The 18,851-nt window shown below is 41.5% G+C and overlaps 2 protein-coding genes across 9 annotated transcripts in view; both read right to left on the bottom strand.

The window, feature by feature from the left end:
• Positions 1 to 9,377, bottom strand: part of IPO8 (importin 8) — a 48,619-nt gene extending 39,242 nt beyond the window's left edge. Inside the window, exons 1-2 of one of the 3 annotated variants that reach the window (XM_027659334.1) lie at positions 9,254 to 9,368; positions 1,156 to 1,237 (exon numbers count right to left, since the gene is read on the bottom strand). In XM_027659334.1, coding sequence (XP_027515135.1) covers positions 1,156 to 1,237; positions 9,254 to 9,337 — 166 coding nt within the window. In that variant the 5' untranslated portion in view covers positions 9,338 to 9,368. Of the gene's footprint in view, positions 1 to 1,155; positions 1,238 to 9,253 lie in introns of all 3 variants that reach the window. The other 2 variants (XM_027659347.1, XM_027659340.1) reach the window with 2 other exon arrangements.
• A 7,553-nt stretch (positions 9,378 to 16,930) lies between these two features.
• Positions 16,931 to 18,851, bottom strand: part of CAPRIN2 (caprin family member 2) — a 34,057-nt gene continuing 32,136 nt past the window's right edge. For all 6 annotated transcript variants that reach the window (XM_027665160.1, XM_027665182.1, XM_027665174.1 and 3 more), the window contains one exon: positions 16,931 to 17,849. In XM_027665160.1, the coding sequence (XP_027520961.1) occupies positions 17,281 to 17,849 (569 nt within the window). In that variant the 3' untranslated portion in view covers positions 16,931 to 17,280. The remainder of the gene's footprint in view (positions 17,850 to 18,851) is intronic.

An 18,851-nucleotide genomic window follows, 5' to 3' on the forward strand; every position in this document is an offset into this window, starting at 1 on the left:
TTACTTTGTCCATACAAGTTTTTGGCTTTTAAAAAATTCCCAGGGAAATCTGTTGACCTCCCAATGTAATTTAAATGTGCTTTTTTATACTATAGCCCTGCTCTGTAAAAACAACAACAACAAAAAAATTACATTCTACACACTTGTTTTTTTTCCTAAATGATACTGAAGTAAGAGATTAATTTATAAAAATGACCTTATGGAGTTTAGATTAAGCATCAAACTTTAGTAAAGAATGGTTTAACAACGCCATTCAAAGTTGGATTATCTTTGAAAAAACAAATGCCAGCATGACAAACAGCATATGTCAGCATGCCCCAACACACCCAGGGGATTAATAGGATCTGTACCAAAAAAAACCCAACAGGGCCTCTATGGGAAATGCTGTTCCATAGGACAAAAACAAAGCTGTGAATAAAACAGTATTAATGATTTATTGAAAGAGCTGAATTTTCTCTGTATTTGTCAAAAATATTGTGTAGGAGTAGTTAAAATGGATTATGAGAATTTAGAATCTGATTTTACATAAATGTTAACTACAGTTAACTGTATCACCATACTTGAACTCACACACAACTGGGCAAGCCTTCAAGACAAGCTCAGAGTATAAATGTGTATTTTATCAGTGATGTGACCTTCCTTCACATCTACTTTTGTAAGCAGACACCACAGATACCACCTAAGCCCATGTGTCTACCCCGGATCTAGGGAACTAAGGGTTTTTTTCCATTTTTCAGAAACTTTTGTTTTTCCAGGAAAAGAGATTTAAACAGAGAGACATGTATTCAGACAAGATATACTTTTTTATTTTTAAATTCACACTTGTCTTGGCATCCTTACTTGTTCACCACCAGGGGAAAGAATAGCTGAAGCTCTCAGTGCTCAGTTTTGAGTAGAAATCATTCTCTTTTCATATCAGTATCACATCGATCCAGTAGGGATCACTACAAACACAGGGAGGCCAAAGCTGGACTCTACCCTATACTCAGGATTTTATCTGACCCTCATGTAGGAAAGAAAAAGCAAAGATAGGTCCTTTTCATTTCTTCATTCAGAACAAACCTGAACTGACTTACATTGCAACAGTTATTCCATCGAAATAACTAACAGACTGACTTCCTACTGAAAGAAAATGAAACAAGGAATTTCTCTCACCTGCTTGACGCACTGGAAATTCGACTTGGTCAGATACTATAATTTGCAGCAGACTTGGAGCAAAATTGATGATCTTATAGGACTGAAATACATACAAAACAAGCAAGTCACTACATTTAAAGAAGGCTGTGTTAGCAAATGCTGAATAAGAAATACAAACTTAGGGTTTTGCAGTGCTTTTCCACTCTCCTCATGAAGTATGAAAGGTTTTAGCACTTGGATTTACCCAGATCTGCAATAGTCCAAATAATTACTTGTAAAAGCCGAGCATGCAACAAGCACATGGGTGGAATAAGTAACGCGACAAGTTTCTCAATTAGAGATTAGTGATAATGAATATTTAAATAATGCTGAGAATACATAATGAGAAGCACTAAAGATCTGTCTGAATCATTTAACTTAACTGTGTAAGTCAAATGGATATTGATGTGCTTCATCAATACATGCCACCTATTTGCAAAACAGTTTGCGGTAGAACACCAATAGTGAAGACATTAAAAAAACATTTAAAATTGTTTTCAAAGATAAACAGTATTTGCATTAGCCATATACAACTATCTTTTTAAGGAACTAGATGTATAGTGCATCTAAATAAAAACCGGGGAGACAGCAGAATAAACATTTTCAATTAAAATCAAGTGTAGACAGATAACATTTCAAAACCCACAGCCTTCCTGGGAACTTTTCAAACACTACATCAGCCATGCAGCTGAAGAATTTCAAAGAGAAAACAATGCTCACTGAACTTCTGAGCAAATCAGGCCAGATTTAAGAGATGTGACACTCTGATAGCATTATACTGCTGCCATTCACCAGGGCTCCTCCAGCGAGGAATCACTGACTCAGCAGGGTGCAGTTACTACTAAGCCTTGGCAACATCAGTCGGTTCCAGCAGGTCAGATCTTTCATCCCTTGGATCCATGTGATTTATGTTCAAAGAGAGATGTTTCTTGGGGCTAGATGGCAGCAGCTTTCTGTACTTCACCTTTTATAGTGTCTCCTTCCCACTAGATTATGCCTGGCAATACTGTGGTTGTTTCCAGAGCTGTGCTTTAAAGCACAAGTATTCAAGTGTACTACATCCTCCCATAAAATCTGCCTCACTTGAAGCTGTGAAATAAGAAGTAGGTTCTGCTCTCAGAACCCAGTTCCTTGATCTAACATTTCCATAATGAGGTAAAATTGCATTCCTTTCATGATGCCTAAGTGTACCAGCTGCATCGCGACACTATCATTCGATAATTTTACCAAATCACTTAACTTTCTGGCCCTCATTTTATCCATCATAATGACAGTGTAATTCTAACCTACTCTGCACTCACAGACTCATTTGATGTTTATAGAGTAATCTGACATCTAAGATAAAAGCAGTAGTGGAAAATCAAAAGCATACCCTCTTGCAATTCCCTTCTCTATAAACTTTAATTATCCATAAGAAATGCTCCTGATGAAGTAAAGCTGTAACAGACAGCACAGGAACTGCATTTATCTACAGACATGCTGAACTGGTTGAAGCATACTGGGATTCCAAAGATCACCTTCTAATTGAGCATCCTGGAGTGCAAAGCTTGCCCTTCAGAATGCGTGGGCAGAATCTGGACAGAATCTGTGCAGCGTTGGTGGGTTCTGATAGGGCTTCAGCATCATCCTCCAGCACTCAACACCCGACCCCCAGGGAGATAAGGAAAGCATGAGCAATCCCAGCAGCACAGAAAACCAAAAAATATGCATGAACTCTTAACAGTCCTTTCTGTTCTCAACAGTGCCAATATGCTGTTCTCAGATCCAATCTACACACAGCTTTCACTACTATAAACACACCAATTAGAAATGCAACTTTTTGTGGGCTTGTTTTGTTGTTGTTGGTTTCCTGCTGTAATTCCACCAGTACCACATTTAGGGTGGACACAGTGATAAACAGGATTATCTCCCTTTCTCTGCCCAAACAGATTTTACTGAGTCCACACTAAAGTCAGCACTACTCCAGGGAGCTTTATTGGTACCACTTGCGCTGGTGTACAACTGCTGTCCCTGAAGTTTTGCCAGGATATACACAAATGCAGTTACTTGGCCTGTGTGCCAGATCCTCTCAGTAGGTGCCAGGAGTGACAAAAGACACATTACGCAGAAGGTACGCACGTGTCCCAGAGGGGGTCCCATCCCTACCGGCACACGGATATACAGGGTTCCTGTACACTTCACATACTGCCACCCCTAAGGAGATCACAGGGCCCACCAAATCCTCCTATTCCATACTATTATCATGGTCATAATTCAGATTTTTACACAGCTCCGTTTACTGCTCGTTCTTAGAAACACGAATGCTGTAGAGACCAACAGAGACCGTGAGCCCATTTCAGAAACAAGACACCCTATTCTGTCGTATTTGTGAAGCTCAAATTCCATCCTGCTCACTTGTGCAGCAACAAACCCGGTCAGGAAAACCACATGGTGCTTGCAGTTTTTAGAACAGAGGACTTTTTAAAAAGCCGCACGCAGCAACATTTTTCCTATACCAGCACATTCTCATTTGTTTAGTTGTTATGCTAATTGTGATCTTGGGACTATCCCTTCCCTGCCTTGCTCCCGACATCAGCGAGTAAAGCTGTACAGATCCCACGAGGGCAACTGTCAGGTGTGCACTGTGTAAACGGAAAGAGTCAAGGAAGAGACCTCGCAGCTGGGTGAGTTCAGCCAGACAGTTCTTTGTATCACTGCAGCTGCACCTTAACAAAAGGAGAGCAGGAACGTCATCGGTTCCACAGAAGGAACGGAAAACTATCTGCTGATTTTGAAGAGCCATGCCCAGGAGCCGCAGGGAGGCACCAGATGGCTGAAAAAGACCTTCAGCACAACTCCAGTTAACACAGCACGCTGCTTTGTGCAGCTTGTGAATAATTACATTGCCTTGAATCCACATGGTTGTGATTTGGTAAAACTTTCTGTGAAGGTGCTGATCCAAGGGGGCATGTATTTATTTTGAAGGAGAAAGTGGAAGTTTTTGAAAAATAAACTTTCACTGAGTACTTATAAAGAGTAATTATTTTAAAACTGTGTAGAACACATCCTGACTGTTCTTGTATAAATCACAGCTCAGAGCATTTACGATAAAAAAAATAATGTCATTTAATTTCCATTGAGATTAAGAAGATGGGATACAGCAACGTGCAAGGCTAGCAGCTAAACTGGGAGAGGCATATAGCATTGGGAAGACACAACTGGGTAAATTTACAGCAATGGAGAAGAGACACACATGTCCCCATGCACGTTGTTCCATCTGTGTCCACTGTCTCAAGACCTGAGCACTGCAGTTGTACAGCTTTCTGGACTCTGGTCCTCCTTTGGCCTAACATATTCTTCCCTGCCACAGTATCACAGATCCAGTCCTCAAAAGATCACACATTATACACTACTAAACTCATCTCAGGAAGAGTTATTCTTGTGTCTCAGTTGCTGTCACATTTAAAGCCCACAGCAAGCAACTGCTCCAGAATTACATTTGTCAGTGACCTTCCCACTGCACTGACAGCAATCACAGTGCCTGAGTGCAGGATGGCACTGAAGGGTGCCTCTTCCCCTGCAGAACAACAGGATACTCTAGGACAATGGATATGGGACACCTGGAAGCTTTTCCTCAGGTTCTGCAAGTGAAGTTAAGATCATCCTTCTCCACCAGTAGTAAACATCACTTTCTCTGTAACTCTGAATCTAATTATGGCACATAAAAGTTGCTGAAAAAACGAGGCACTACATCTTTGTTTGCAAAGACAAATGCAGAAGAAATTTGTATCTTGAATTCCTAAGCAATTAACTGTTTACAGAGATTATTTTAAGGCTTAAATACATTTGATCCAAATGCTCAACTACCCGGTTTACCAAGTTTTATTTTCTGTTTGCTGTGTACTGAAAATGTGTTACTTAGAAATTCCATCAGTACTTGTCACACTTGGGAATATTTCTGCAGTTGTTAGTAATATTTTTCTCTCTTGTTTTTTTACATGTCAGTCACAGACAGTTGTTGAAACAAAACAGAACTTCAAAAGACACTTTCTTCTTTCCCTCCCTGTCTACACGCCAAAGTACTGTGTGGGGAGGGGAAAACACACAGTGAAAATAAGCACGTGTAAGAACCTACCTGAGCTTCTTTCCTCTATTGATTCTGCTGTCAAATTTACCCAGTCCCAACGAAACTCCACTTTCCACAGAACTTCTAATCATCCAAATCAACTTCCTCATAAAATTCAATACAAATACCTGAAATTCCTTCCTGTAGGTATCATGAGGTGCTCATTGCCACTTTCAGAACGGCCTTAAGATCCCTGCCTACTATGGCAGCCACTCAAACAATGTGTAAAGATACAGAAGGAAGCCAAACTTTATTCTGGACTCCTCTGCTTTTGGGCAATCTTCTCACACTTCTTCCAGTGCTGCTACTCAATTCCTGTCAAAGCCAAATTATGTCACTACTACCCAATATTAAAACAAACAGTTGTATTTTTGTAACTGTGTTCTTACTTCCCCCTCTGTTACAAGCCAAAGAAATGTATTACAGCACACTGGGTCAGTGAAGATTAATGCATAAAACCTGTATGGAAATCCTATCTGAACTGGAATTGAAATGACTCTGTATGTTCAGTAATCAGACAGTACATTCCACAGCACTCTAAGAACTGGCACATGAAAGCAGCATATAGCCTTAATATAAATAAATAAATAAATAAATGAACTTAGCAGAATTTCTTGAAGTCCATGAGATGCATGTAAGAAGTGGAATAGCCTAGAACAGATACTGAAGAAGGATGCACAAAAACTGAATATCTTTCTTGGTATGACAACTGACTGTTCGAGTAAGCACAGTGTGATTGACAAATACAATCATAAAGTGCACACTGATTATGATGTGACAGAGCTGAAGAAAAAAAGGTGGGGCAAGGGGGGCAAAAGAAAAAGAGGAAGATGGAAAGATGTGTACACTTCAAAAACCAACAGGGAAATGACAGCAGTTACATGACAGAGATTACTGACCTGGCAGGAAATTACTGCTCTAGTTTAGCAAGAATCAGATTTCAAACAAATCCCACACTTATGGTTGTGTTCAGATCACAGAGAGAAGTGAAGTTTGTTGATGATTCAGAAGCAGCATCAAGCAAGGAAAAAGATCAGAAAATCCTATAAAGAACTGAATGATCTTTAGAACTGCACCAACAAAAATGGAGTGGGGTAATAGGACAAAGTACGTGGTCAGACACTCAAGAACAACAGGAATCTCTCCTAAAAGCTTGAGGTTTCTTAGTAAAGAACAAACATAGGATAAAAGAACCTTGTCATATTGAGTGATAAGAAATATGCAGATGTTGGACATGAAGATAATTGTAGATTTGGGATGTACCTAATGAGGTATTAGTGGCATTGAGCACAAGACTTTCTGCAAACACAAAGCGACCTGGTCACACAGGAAAGATCAATTCAAAGGCAAACCAGCACAGGGAAAAGCTGTGCTCTCCTATTATTAGATTTCATAAATTCAGTTTTATGACACAGCAAAGGAAATATTGCCTGTTGAGGCTGGGAAAACAGGCCACCAGGGATCAGCCCCTGACAAATATGTCAGGGAGGGTACCAAGAAACCTATTCTAGTTAAGAAGTGAGATTGCCACAAATGGATATAAATGGACCATAAACTAATTTTGCCTGGAAACTAACACTTGTTTCTAGCTGCAAGAGGAAGAAAACTCACAAGTAGCCTTACAGCAGATATAATAAGGGCAAAAAAAAAGAATCTTGATTCTATTTCTGAATGCAGTTAGATGATAATCTAGAAGGCAGACAGCAAATTCATTGATTTGGCTCTACCTTTATGCAACAGGAACATACAGAAGAAAAAGAAGCATTTTCAAATATGCTGGGACTTCTTACAGGTAGAAGAGCTTTCATTCCTTTAATCTCCATTCCCTGTGCTCTACACTGTAAGCAAACTATGGAGTGGGGACTGTTCTGATACTGTCCTAAAGGACTCACAGTACTGGTACAAGCAAAGAGGTACCCATAGAGAGGCACCATATTGGTGGAGTAGTAAGATTTGTAGTGTCTGGGAAGTTCTTGTCACTGCCTGGATTCAAACCTGAATGCCAATGCACGCTGCAGACGGGCTAACACAGCCAAGTTTTACCCCAACACCCACCAGTGTGCCTCAGGAGCAGCATCACTGTAACCACGGCACAGAATAAAGGTGACCCCTGTTCTGTTCTTATTTTACCACTTCAGGCACCTATTGCTGGAGAGTTTTCTATTTGGTTGGTGGATTGGTTCCTTTGCTAGAACAAGATAAATGCTAGAACAGCATCTGGAATCCAGCACTTGCAGGGACACAATGACATGTCAACACCATCATCAGGCACATGGGAGTCTGACACATCCCTTTGAAGTCTTGCTTCAAAAGCACTGAAAAGCTTCAAGATGTCAAAGCCTCACGTTAAGTAACATTCTTTGGGAGCACTTTTGTTCCTCTCATCCAAGGAGTAATGTCAAACCCAGCGCGGTGTCAGCACATTATGTCAGTCAGATACACTGTGCTTCATTTATAACAGGAAGCCTACACAAAAATAGCTATGCCATAATTTCGAGATTCGTTCTTTATAATAGTTAGGAAAAAATGTGTCAACTATTTTAAAGAAAAATTTGCATCTCAACCTGTTCTCAATAAGTCCACTTGCACTCTTGAACCCAAAACCTGTGTCTTTCACGAGAACTGTACTTTCCATCATCCGAATTTAAAACATCTTACAGCTCTCAAACCTAAAATGCTTTCAAAACTGTTCCTGAGCTTCACAGTAGGTACTGGTGATGTGAAAACAGCATTAGGAGCAGGACCCAGGAACCCAGAGAGCTGCCTCTTTGTTCTGAACAGAACATTGCAGTAGCAGTAGTCTGTATTGTAGTTTTGACTTACATGCAGCAGGCTGCTGACAAATATTTGTGATTTCCCTCTCAGCCCTCAACAGTAGGGATAAAAATAAGTACTGATGAACTTTTAAAGTAACTATGCCAAATAAAGAAAAAACGTCTTGCATCCTTATCTAACTATTCCCAAGAGCATTCTCAATGTCCAGCACTTAATCCACTGATTTACTAAAGGACCTTACCAACTGCTAAAGTAAGGATTAGCTGTATCTAATTCAGAAGGAGTTTTAGGTTGCCTAAATAGAAAACTAAGCCAGAGGAGCAATCCTGAAGCAGCCGTAACTCCTGACAGCCAGTGCTCAGCGACTGTTTTGTTATCACACCGATACAAGGGAAAAACCCAAGTCCTCCTATAGAACTGATCAAATATTCCACCGAAGCACGGGTGTTAAAGCTTTATTAATGCTGTACAAGGGAGCTTTCTCTTTTCTCAGATGTTCAAAGGCTGTGGTCAGAGTTTTGATTCAGTGCCTAGTACCGCTGCATTAGGGAAAGGTTTTTACATCAGGAAAAGGTTCTTCCCCCAGAGCAGAGGGTGGCTGGGCACTGGAACAGGCTCCCCAGGGCAGTCGTCACAGCACCGAGCCTGACAGAGCTCAAGAAGCGTTTGGATGATACTCTCAAGCACACGGTGGGATTGCTGGGGTGTCCTGTGCAGGGACAGGAGTCGGACTCGATCCTGATGAGTCCCTTCCAACTCCATATATTTTACGATTAACTGCGGGATGCCGTGACCAACACTGCCCACGAAACCTAACGCGCCTTCCTCCCAAGTTCCACTCGCCGCGCTGCCGAACGGGACAGCAGGAGCCCCGGGCGCCAGTGCCGCCCGTCCCTGCGAGCGCCGGGGCGCGACCCCCGCAGGGCCACACCAATGTCACCCCCTCCCGAACCGAGCTGCGGCGCCCCGGCCGCGCCCGGGGCCGGGTTGCCGCCCTGGGGAGCGCTGCTCCGGGGGTCCCGGCACTGCGGGCACAGCCGGGCGCGGGCAGCGACCCGCCCGCCCCCCATTCCCCCATCCCGGTGTCCCGTCCCCGGCCCGGGCGGGCGGTCCCGGTGCGGGGCAGGGGCGCCCCCCGCCCCTGCCGGCGGGGCCAGGCGCCCCCGTGCCGCGCGCGGGGCGCGCCCCCCCCCTCACCTGGTTGAGCTCATTCTCGGCGGCCACGCGCAGCTTGGGGTCTATGGTGCCCTTCAGCGCCTGGATGATCCTGTTGGGATCCATCGCGCCCTCCCCCCGCCGGCGGGCAGCGCTTCCCCGGGGTGGCAGAGGAGGCGGAGGAGCCGCCGCTAGCGCCGCCGCCACCCCCCCGTGCCACGAGCGCGGGCCCGCGTCCCGCACCCCCCCCGGCCCCTCGCCACAGCCATTCACCGGTTTGCGACAGATGGGTATCGGGAAGCGGGCGCCGCTTTACGGCCGCGGCGCCGCCTTCTGGCTTCGGGAAGGGGTCGGCGAGAGGTGGCCGCCATCTTGTTGTGCGGACAAGAGCGGGCCGGGCCGGCGCGCGGTGGGCGGGGTTTGCGGGCCGTGGCTCCATGGGGGCGGCCATGTCGCTGTACGGAACACGGGCGGCACCTCCCGCCGCGCCCCTGCGCGGACTGTTCTTCAATTAGGGCTTTAAACCCCCAAATTTCCTTCTCCACAGTTTACTCAGTTTTCTAGACAGCTTTCCAGCGTGCATGCCAGGCTGGGCTGTTCTGTATTTGCGGCCCCGTGAGTTGTTCGCACAAGAATTAAAAGTGAGAACCCCGGGACTGAATGGTGGAGTCAGTTCCACGGAAAAGAACTGACATCGTTCGCGCCGTTATCCAAGTGCCTAAGGATGCGCAGCTGCACAAGAACGACTCTCAACGCACAGGAAAACAGAAATTTGCTGCCAGGAGCTTCCTAAAATGCATAGTTGGGACACACACTACCGTGCTGTTTAGCATGTTTCCGTGGGATACTTGTCCTCATCACTACGTAGATTAGCAGAACCTGAAAAGGGTTTGCTTATCTTAATGCTGTTCGTGTGTGAAAGTGGGTGGAAGGTGCTTACACCCCTCAGGTTGTCAAACACAAAACACCACTTCTAACTTCAAACACCACCTCTAACGCTTCTAACTCAAGCACCTGACCCATCCTGATTCTCCACCACTGTCCTCCTGTTTCTCCCTTAAATCCCAGAACACACAGGTGAACCAAAGCAAGGTTTAAGCATCGGCACAGGTCTAAGAAAGATGCTTGTCAAAGGTGTAGTTGGCAGGTGAACAACAGACCAGAAAAACCTCGTGACTAATATTGACCTTGGTGAGCCAAATACTCTGGTTACTTCTGCAGGTGATGTTTTACATAACATTTACAAACCAGAGAAGTGTGATGAGCTGTTAGAAAGAACAGAAAGACTATTTGCTGTGCTTAGGAAGAGTCAAACGGAAGGGCAATTACGAGATCATCCCATTATATTGGTGCCTTAAGAATACAATAGGACAACATGTTATTTGTTCATTGTAATTACAGGATAAACAGAGGAAGATGTTAAAGCAGGTAGCACTAGGGTGATTTAATTAAAAAAAAACCCTCCAATTTGTCCCTTAGTAACTTTGCCTCTAATTAGGAAAGAATTCAGCTGTAACAATGAATTGCACCTACCAAGCACTTGGAGATCCTGGGCTCTCTTGTGGTTTTCATCACTTTTTGAGGTGTTGCAGAACACCTGATCATTATCTTTCTGTTTTCCAGTAACAACAGCTCTACAGCATCCAGGACAAAATTGTAGGCACTTTCATTCACCTTTCCTTTTCTTCTTGAAAGCAGATGAGAATACGTTCTGTAATCATAAAATAGAAACAAAAACAATGTTAGTGTAAAAAGTATATTAACTATGTAATCGTTAACTATGGCAATTTTTTGTTATTTTCCCATTTTGATTAAGATAGTAAATAAGACTTGTCCAGTGAAAACTGACCATTTCAAAGATCTTGGATCACATATCATACCCAAACCAAATTATTTTAAAGGATTTGTGGTGTTCTCTCTCTACTCCTTTTTCCCAAAATGGGGTGTTATGGACAGTTTAAGAGCAGATCTGTTTCATTCCATTTCTGTGTATTCATCTGTGGTGAGAGAACTTAAAAGGTATGAAATTTATTTGTTGAAGGACTTCAGTCTTGCAGAGCTGATGACAAAAAACATATTAATAGAGAACAAAACGTGCTTAAAGGCTATTTCACTATCTTCCTCAAATGTTTTCTGGAATTTTATTGCACTTACTACCTGTATGTAAAATGGCACTTTTAACACACAACACTGATTACACAAAAAGTGGAAGAGATTTTACACCTGAGATTTGGCTTTTAAGACCTGCTTTTTGTACTCATAGACATCAAGGAGGCAATGCCAGCAAGTGTCCAAATCAAGTAACATCCAGTTCAACAATGCTTATTTTCTTTGTAATATGTCAGCAGTGATTTAATTGTGGAATTATTGTAGTCTACCCGTGTGCTGGATTTTCTGGATGCCTGGTACTTCTTTCTGTACAACATGAACCTCCACAGATACCAATGGCTATGTTATTCTAAACTTAAGTTTAGTCATTAGTTGAGATATTTTTATGTAACTTCAAAAACTTCAGGATGAAAGTAACTATTTAGAAGCAAGAACTCATATTGTTAGAGCAAAGGTTCTGTTAACGCTTTAGGCTTCATCTACTTCAAAATTATGGATCTGGAACTGAATTAGAATGGTTGGGGTTTATTTATTTATTTATTTGGGTTTTTTTAGTTTGGTTTGCTACTCTGCAAATAGAGAATCTGAGGTAAAATTCTGAGATTTGCTTGTCAGCTCTCTAACTGTTGGTGATTGAAGTCCCAGTGTGAAAGGGACAAGTGATATACAAAGAAACTGATATCAAAAAATTGAAATCAAAATTGTGCCAGCATACAAGTACAGGGGAAAAAAAAGGAAGATAGTGATATGGGAAAGCAAAGGTTTTTTTTTTTTTAAAGCTCAGAAGCATTCCAGGTGCCTATAACAAGAGTTTTATACAGCATTTAGAACAAACAATCTTATTTTGAAACCCAGTTGCTGAAACCAAAGATTTTTAAAGCAATGCAAGTTTGACTTCAACAAAAATCAGAGCAAGTTCCTGACGGAGTTGCCATCAAGATAACCTGATTAAGTTCAAGAACTTGGGGAGGTGGAGGAAAACTAGAAAAGCCTTACATATTGCAGGTTACTTGGAATTAGTCTTTCGACTTTTGGTGGTTTAGAAATGCATGTGGAGTGTTGGCTGAACACAATGTGTAACACTTTCTGCTGGCATAGAAAAACAACTCCCTTATCATGCCAACCAAGTTCCTCTAAGACAGCATCTAGTTCTAAGTTGTAGTTAATAGCAGACACTCATGGAAAGAAAATGATCTTTGTGTGATGTGCTACAGGTTAAAAGTGATCCTGTGTTTTCAATATAGGGTTTACTTCATTGGAGTAAAATAATGACAAAGTGACTAGATCTGTACTTAGCATAAAGCCTTTGTTCCATACCAGCCACATCTCAAACCTTACTCATCTAAGGTCCAAAAGATGTATGAACTGATAGGTTCATACCTATCAAGCTAGGTTAGTGCTTCACCATATTATTTTTCAAGTACCACACCACCTGGAAATGTTCAGTCCACAGATACAAATTTATAAGTTTTTTCATTTTTAACAGGATTGTCTATAGTTGGGAGACAAGACACGAAATTCAGTTGATCAAGGACTTGGGAACAAGTGCTTAACTGGAGTTAACTCATTTTTATCTGGTTATGATACTGTATCTCTCCAATTATAATACACAACAGACTTTTCATATCCTCCACAAGACTCAAGCAATTTTCTCAAAAGATATGTATAGATTTGATAAAGAGTTAGCAAGGATGATCTGCAGCAGATAAATGTATTCCAGTCCTCCAGATACAAGCCTTTGATCAGAGTTAAATTTCCAAAGCAATCACCCCCACTGACTGTTTCATTGGAGCAGCTGTAGATAACAAAGCAGTCAGGGAGGAAAAGGTGCATAAACTGAACCAGTACAACAGAGCAGTGACATTCCCTGCACCACCACTGCAGCCTGCAGGATGGAGGTTTCCCTAACTGCAGGCAGTCAGCCATGGCAATTCTGGGAGGTTATTCGTGGTCTCCCCTCGCTTCCATAGCCTGGGGGGAAAAAAAAAAAATAAATCACGGAAGTACTGGTACCCTACTGCTTTGAAAACTCTAGGAAACCTGTTATGGTTTAACCCCACGACCAGGCAGCTCAGCCCCACACAACTGCTCGCTCACACCCCTGCAGGGGGATGAGGGAGAGAAGCAGAAAGGCAAAAGTGAGAAAACTTGTGGGTTCAGTGGGTTCAAATAAGAAGAGTTTAACAGGTAAAGCGAAAGCCATGCTCAAGCAAAGCAAAATAAGGAATTCATTTACCACTTCCAGCGGGCAGACAGGTGTTCAACCATTTCCAGGAAAGCAAGGCTCCATTGTGTGTAATGGTGACTTTAGATGTCAAGACACCACAATTTGAATGCCCCCTTCTCCTTCTTCCTCCATCTTGTATTGCTGAGAGCAACATCATAGGGGCTGAGGCATCTTCTCTGTTAATTGGGATCAGCTGTCCCAGTTGTATTCCTTCCCAGCTCCTTGTGCACCCACAGCCCAATTGCTGGTGGGGTGGTATGACAGGCAGAGAAGGCCTTGACACTGTGCTAGCACTGCTCAACAATAACCAAAACATCGCTGTGTTATCAATGGTGCTTTGGTCACAAATTCAAAAGATTTGGGTCACAGAGCCCCATACCAGTTACTCTTATTAACTCTCTCCCAGCCAAAACCATTACACTCGCCCATTTCAGGGTAATTCCAGTATTTCACTGACCTCAGGAGAAGGAAACACGGAAATTCACTCATTCCAAATCAAAATATAGTGTTAGTTCCTTACCCTTACAGTTTATCTTCAGCAGGACACACAAGAGAACTAAACTGGAGAGAATTTAGGTGGTATCAGATTTACGAAGCAAGACAGCATTAAGAAATTAGCAGAACTATGATGTCCCTTTGTATGCTTTAATTACACCTGACTATCATTCTTATACAGTTGGGGTGTTTTTCCTAACAGTTCAAGCAACTCCATTTAACAATTACTGAGGATAAAGGTGCTGTCAGACAGTATTTACATGAAGTCTATGCAGTGTTACCTCAAGTATTTTCAAGTTGTGAAACTCACCTATGTCTGGACATTCTGAGGTAGACTAAAACTGTGTCAGTAAATGCACTGAAATCTTTTGAAGTACTTTGAGAAGATTTCAAAAAGTATTCATCTAGAAGCATAAAAGATGAAGTATCATTACCCTGGGTGTTTATCATCATAGAAAACCATCATGTCACATTTTTAGATTTTTTTTAGATGTTTTGGAGATTAGAATAACAAGTTTTCTACCCTGGGACTTTGGCCAGCTATTGGTCTTCTGCAGTATTTTTTTAAACACAGCCTTAGCATTTGAGGTTCAGTAACAGCCTTTTGAGTTGCTTCTGGTCTGAAAGCTTCTTTATGACAGCACCTGTCCAGTTGTGTTTATGCTCCTTTTTGTAACAGAGGTTGGCAAAAGCAGTGTTCAGAGCTGACTAGAAACAGTGAAAACCAAGAGCTGTAGATGAAAAGGTACTAGGTGAGAAACCCATAGCATAAAATTAATCATATTTTTAGTTATTCTAAGGGAAGAGAATTGTCCAAGTTTTGTAGTTTTTTTAAATAAAGAATATCAGGAGAAAACAAGATTTTTTTTTTAAAAGTAGCTGCTACTGTAGGGATTATTCTAATTCAGGCTGATAAGGCTTAAAAAGCTTTGTGTTTTTGAGAAGCTGTGATTTACTGTCAAGTTCGCTATCAAGGAATAGTACAATTACTGCATTCATCATATCCACACAATTCTGGTTGTACTCTTTTTAGTTAGGAATTCAAAAATCCTTACTATACAAATGGACAACCAGTTCTGAAAGAGATTTATCTCAGATATCTTAAACATATGCAAGGTAAAGATACATTTTGCTAGAACTACCAGTGAGATATAAGATTAGTCTCAAACAAATGGTAACATGGGTCCACCAAGCAGTTGTGCACTGACATTAAAGCAGTTTGAAGTGCAAGGGATACCCTGCTGTACACACTGTAGGACTTACTTATTTACCAGTCCCATTAGAGACAGCCTGGGAGAAGGGTGACTCAATGCCCCACATGTCTAAAAAATAAATAAATAAATAAAATAATAATAAATAAAATAGCTTGTTGCAGGTCTGTGAAAAAAGCAATAGAAGTCAGTCTGGCCACAGCTGCAAAGCTATTGCAAGCTGGAAGTTATCTTACCACTTCTGCCTGCCTACCATATTTCTCAATCTACAAGGAGAGTTAACATTCTAAGGAAAAAGTGCTAATTAAGCTACCACTTACTCTGTTTTGACTGTTCTAGACATAAGGCTCTTTGCTGGCTAAAGTCAGAACTAGTGAGTTTAAAAATACAAAATACAGGCATAGTGTACAATAGTTAAGGCTTGACATTTTTGTAGTGGTAAAAACTAAGTTCCCTAAAGCTTATCCTACCTAAATATCTCAACTCAAAATTTGCCAAAGGAATTAAATCAAGACCTGAAGTATGGTCACCATTTAAAAAATCTGTATGAAAAACAAATCTGAGTTTGGAACAAAATCAAGATCTTTATACCAGTGACTTTATGTCAGAAGTCATGCCAGACTTGTTTTGGCACCTGCATGGTAGCAAGGGCAAAATGTTTAAAGTTGTGAAACCAGTTACCTAGAAACAGCAGCTTTATATCAGGTCTGAAATTTATTAAATTTAAGGGTTTACTTTTATTTAGATAAGCAGATAGCTAAGCTGCCTTTACTTTGTATAGTTCTAGTTCAGCCTTAGATATACCAGTCAGGCTTGTGCACTGGCTACCTCAGTACACTCAGATAAAGTGCTTCTTACTGCTAAAACAATCTACTGAAGCTTTTCAAAGGAGGAAGAGACAGTGACCTACCTTCTTACTAGTTCATATTACCATTTTAAACATCGGAATTATTTATAGTATTTGACACACTGCAGCTCAGGCAAGGACATACCTCATGTCTTTTCAATCCTCAGGCCACAAGAGAGTGCTGAAGGCTGGTCAAACCACCCAATAGCTGCAAGAAAGGGATTTCAGGAATGCTTCCTAGCACTTGTGTTCAGGTTCAATTTAAATTGCAAGCAGCAGGTTTCAAATACAAAGTTCCTCAGCAGTCTTCTCAAATGAGGAGATAACTTGCATTACAATCTGATTCAAGTCTCATGGGCGAGGGAAGCAATACACATTTATGCTTCAGAAGGGTGAATTTTAACTTTAAAGTATCTTGGAACTGAATAACACTGTGAGCTAGCCCTTCAGTGAGTATTTTGAGGTTTAAGAATTTCAACTGCATCACTACTGAAGGATTGATGTTATGACAATGCTAGATTTTGACAGGATATGTATATGGAATAAGTAGTCCTAACTAAGTATGTAGCATTTCACTTCTCATTTCTTGGCCTTTCAGTTAAAAAGAAAGAAGGTATATAATTAAATATCGAATTCATTTTGATCAAGTGAACACTTGATGAGGACATCAAGCAGGAACTGAATAAACAAGTAATCCCAGTTAAACACAGATTACCCTGAATTACTGAAACTTGAAGACCAGTTCTATGCAATAATATTCATGTATCCCCCACATCAGGAATCAGCTCAGTGATATATTTTAAAATTGAAACCACGAGCAAGATTAATACTAAAATGCATATTAACTTGTTTTATTGAGGCACAACAAGGCATTGTGAATAGCCCATACTTGAGGCAATCAATAGTGTAGTAAGCTGGACATTAATACAGTTTAGGGTAAGTGCAAACAATATACATTCACAGCTTTATTAGCAAGGCTACATCACAACTGATAAAGTGCCAAATTAGTGCTGATTCAGTACCCCAACTCCATGATTTCACCTTGCACAACAGGACCATCATTTCCCCCCAATAATGGAACCACATATCCTCTATAAAGTCAGTAGTAAGTGCAAAGCTAGTCCCACCCCCCTCCACCAAGGTGTTTGGAGCAGCTCTTTTGTAAACATCGCACTGGATTTTAGTCCTGATAAAGGAGGTATCCCGAGAAGGTGGAGTATTTCCAGCTACTTCCATAGATGGCTCCCCGATGCAGACGTAGCCAGATCTGATCCCCCTGGAACAGCTGCAGGACTGCATGATTACTTGCTGTTTCATGATCAGGAGCCCCGTCGTTGGCGTACGCTGACACGAGGACCTCTTCGTTCTTCATGAGATTCACGTACAGCGGAACATTTACAGCCAGTTTCAGCATGTGGAAGATGAAGACGTAGGTACCATTCACCGGACAGTTGAACCTACCAAGCTGGATATCAAAAGTTTCCCCAAGGTTGTTCAGCAACAGGTCAAACACAATGGGCTGGTCTAGAGTTCCAGGGGCCAGGTTGGATGTTCGGGCAGCAGAGAAGGCGACTCTCATCTGCTGCGGGAGCGGGTAGACGTGCACCGGGAGGATGGTGGCAGCTTGGCTCGTCACTGGCATGTCCACAGGGGTGATGCTGCGGGAGTCTCCCTGCCCAGAGTCCCCACTGTTAAAGGTTTCATTGTCTCGTTCTGGACTGCTCACCTGAGAGGAGTCACTCCACCCTGCTGTTAAAAATCATTGGCACAGCGTTAAGTATTATAAACCAAAGGATACACTTAGGCCTGCAGGCATAATCTTAAGCACCAAGTGTGCAGGCTTCACAACAGGTTTGTCTTTCAGCCACAGCAAGTTAAGGGACTTCAGTGAGAAGAAAGCTTTGAAGCTGGTTTACATTCATCACACTTGCATTCAGCAACATAGGACATAATTTAGCTATGAACAGTTACTTCTTATACTCCTAAGTAGGAGAGGATGGTAAATTGCAATAGTTTTAGCTTTACTTTTTCACATATATCAGCATAGAAAGCATATGCTAACTTTTGAGGGGAGATAAAATGTAATTTCAAAAAAAAAAAAATCGCCAAAGTTAGAGCCAAGTAGTCATTTAGTCACCTTCAAGATCTGAATTTTTACTTCAAGTTACTCAACACCATTCTTCTAGAGTTGCATCTTTAGTAGTCCTAACTTGTGATACTAGAATATTTTAAGCCTGACAAACTAGAGTTGCTTAAAGTTTTCTGCACTACATTTCCCAAAATGAAGTGTTTAATCTTTTCCAATATCTAAGTTAAAATGAATGAAACCATTAATAGATCTGAGAAATTTAAAACAATCGCACTCAAGTGGCAAACCATCGCTATTTCTATTGGAAAGCAACATCTTAAAAGATAATCAATGAAACTAAGGAAAGTTGCTATGAGATCTTAATGCTAATGAGTACTTCTGCCAACTGTTAATTAACCATCATCTCAGTTCTCTTCTGATATATATTCTGTGAATCCTCCCTCAAACTGAGAGATGACCTGCTTTATCCTGAAACAGCTTCCATGATATGCTGTAAAATCCCTTTATTCTCTAAAGTAGTGATTTACAGCTACTGTTCATCTCATTTCTCACCTGTAGCACTGGAAGTCCAGCTTTTTCTAGCCCATACAGTAGGATGTTGTTTACAACTTCTCAAAATATATGCTATTTTGTGCTTGGTTTCAAACAACTAGTCTTACTTA

Source organism: Corapipo altera, unplaced genomic scaffold (assembly GCF_003945725.1).
Source record: "Corapipo altera isolate COAL_440 unplaced genomic scaffold, ASM394572v1 1, whole genome shotgun sequence".
NCBI classification, from domain to species: Eukaryota; Metazoa; Chordata; class Aves; order Passeriformes; family Pipridae; genus Corapipo; species Corapipo altera.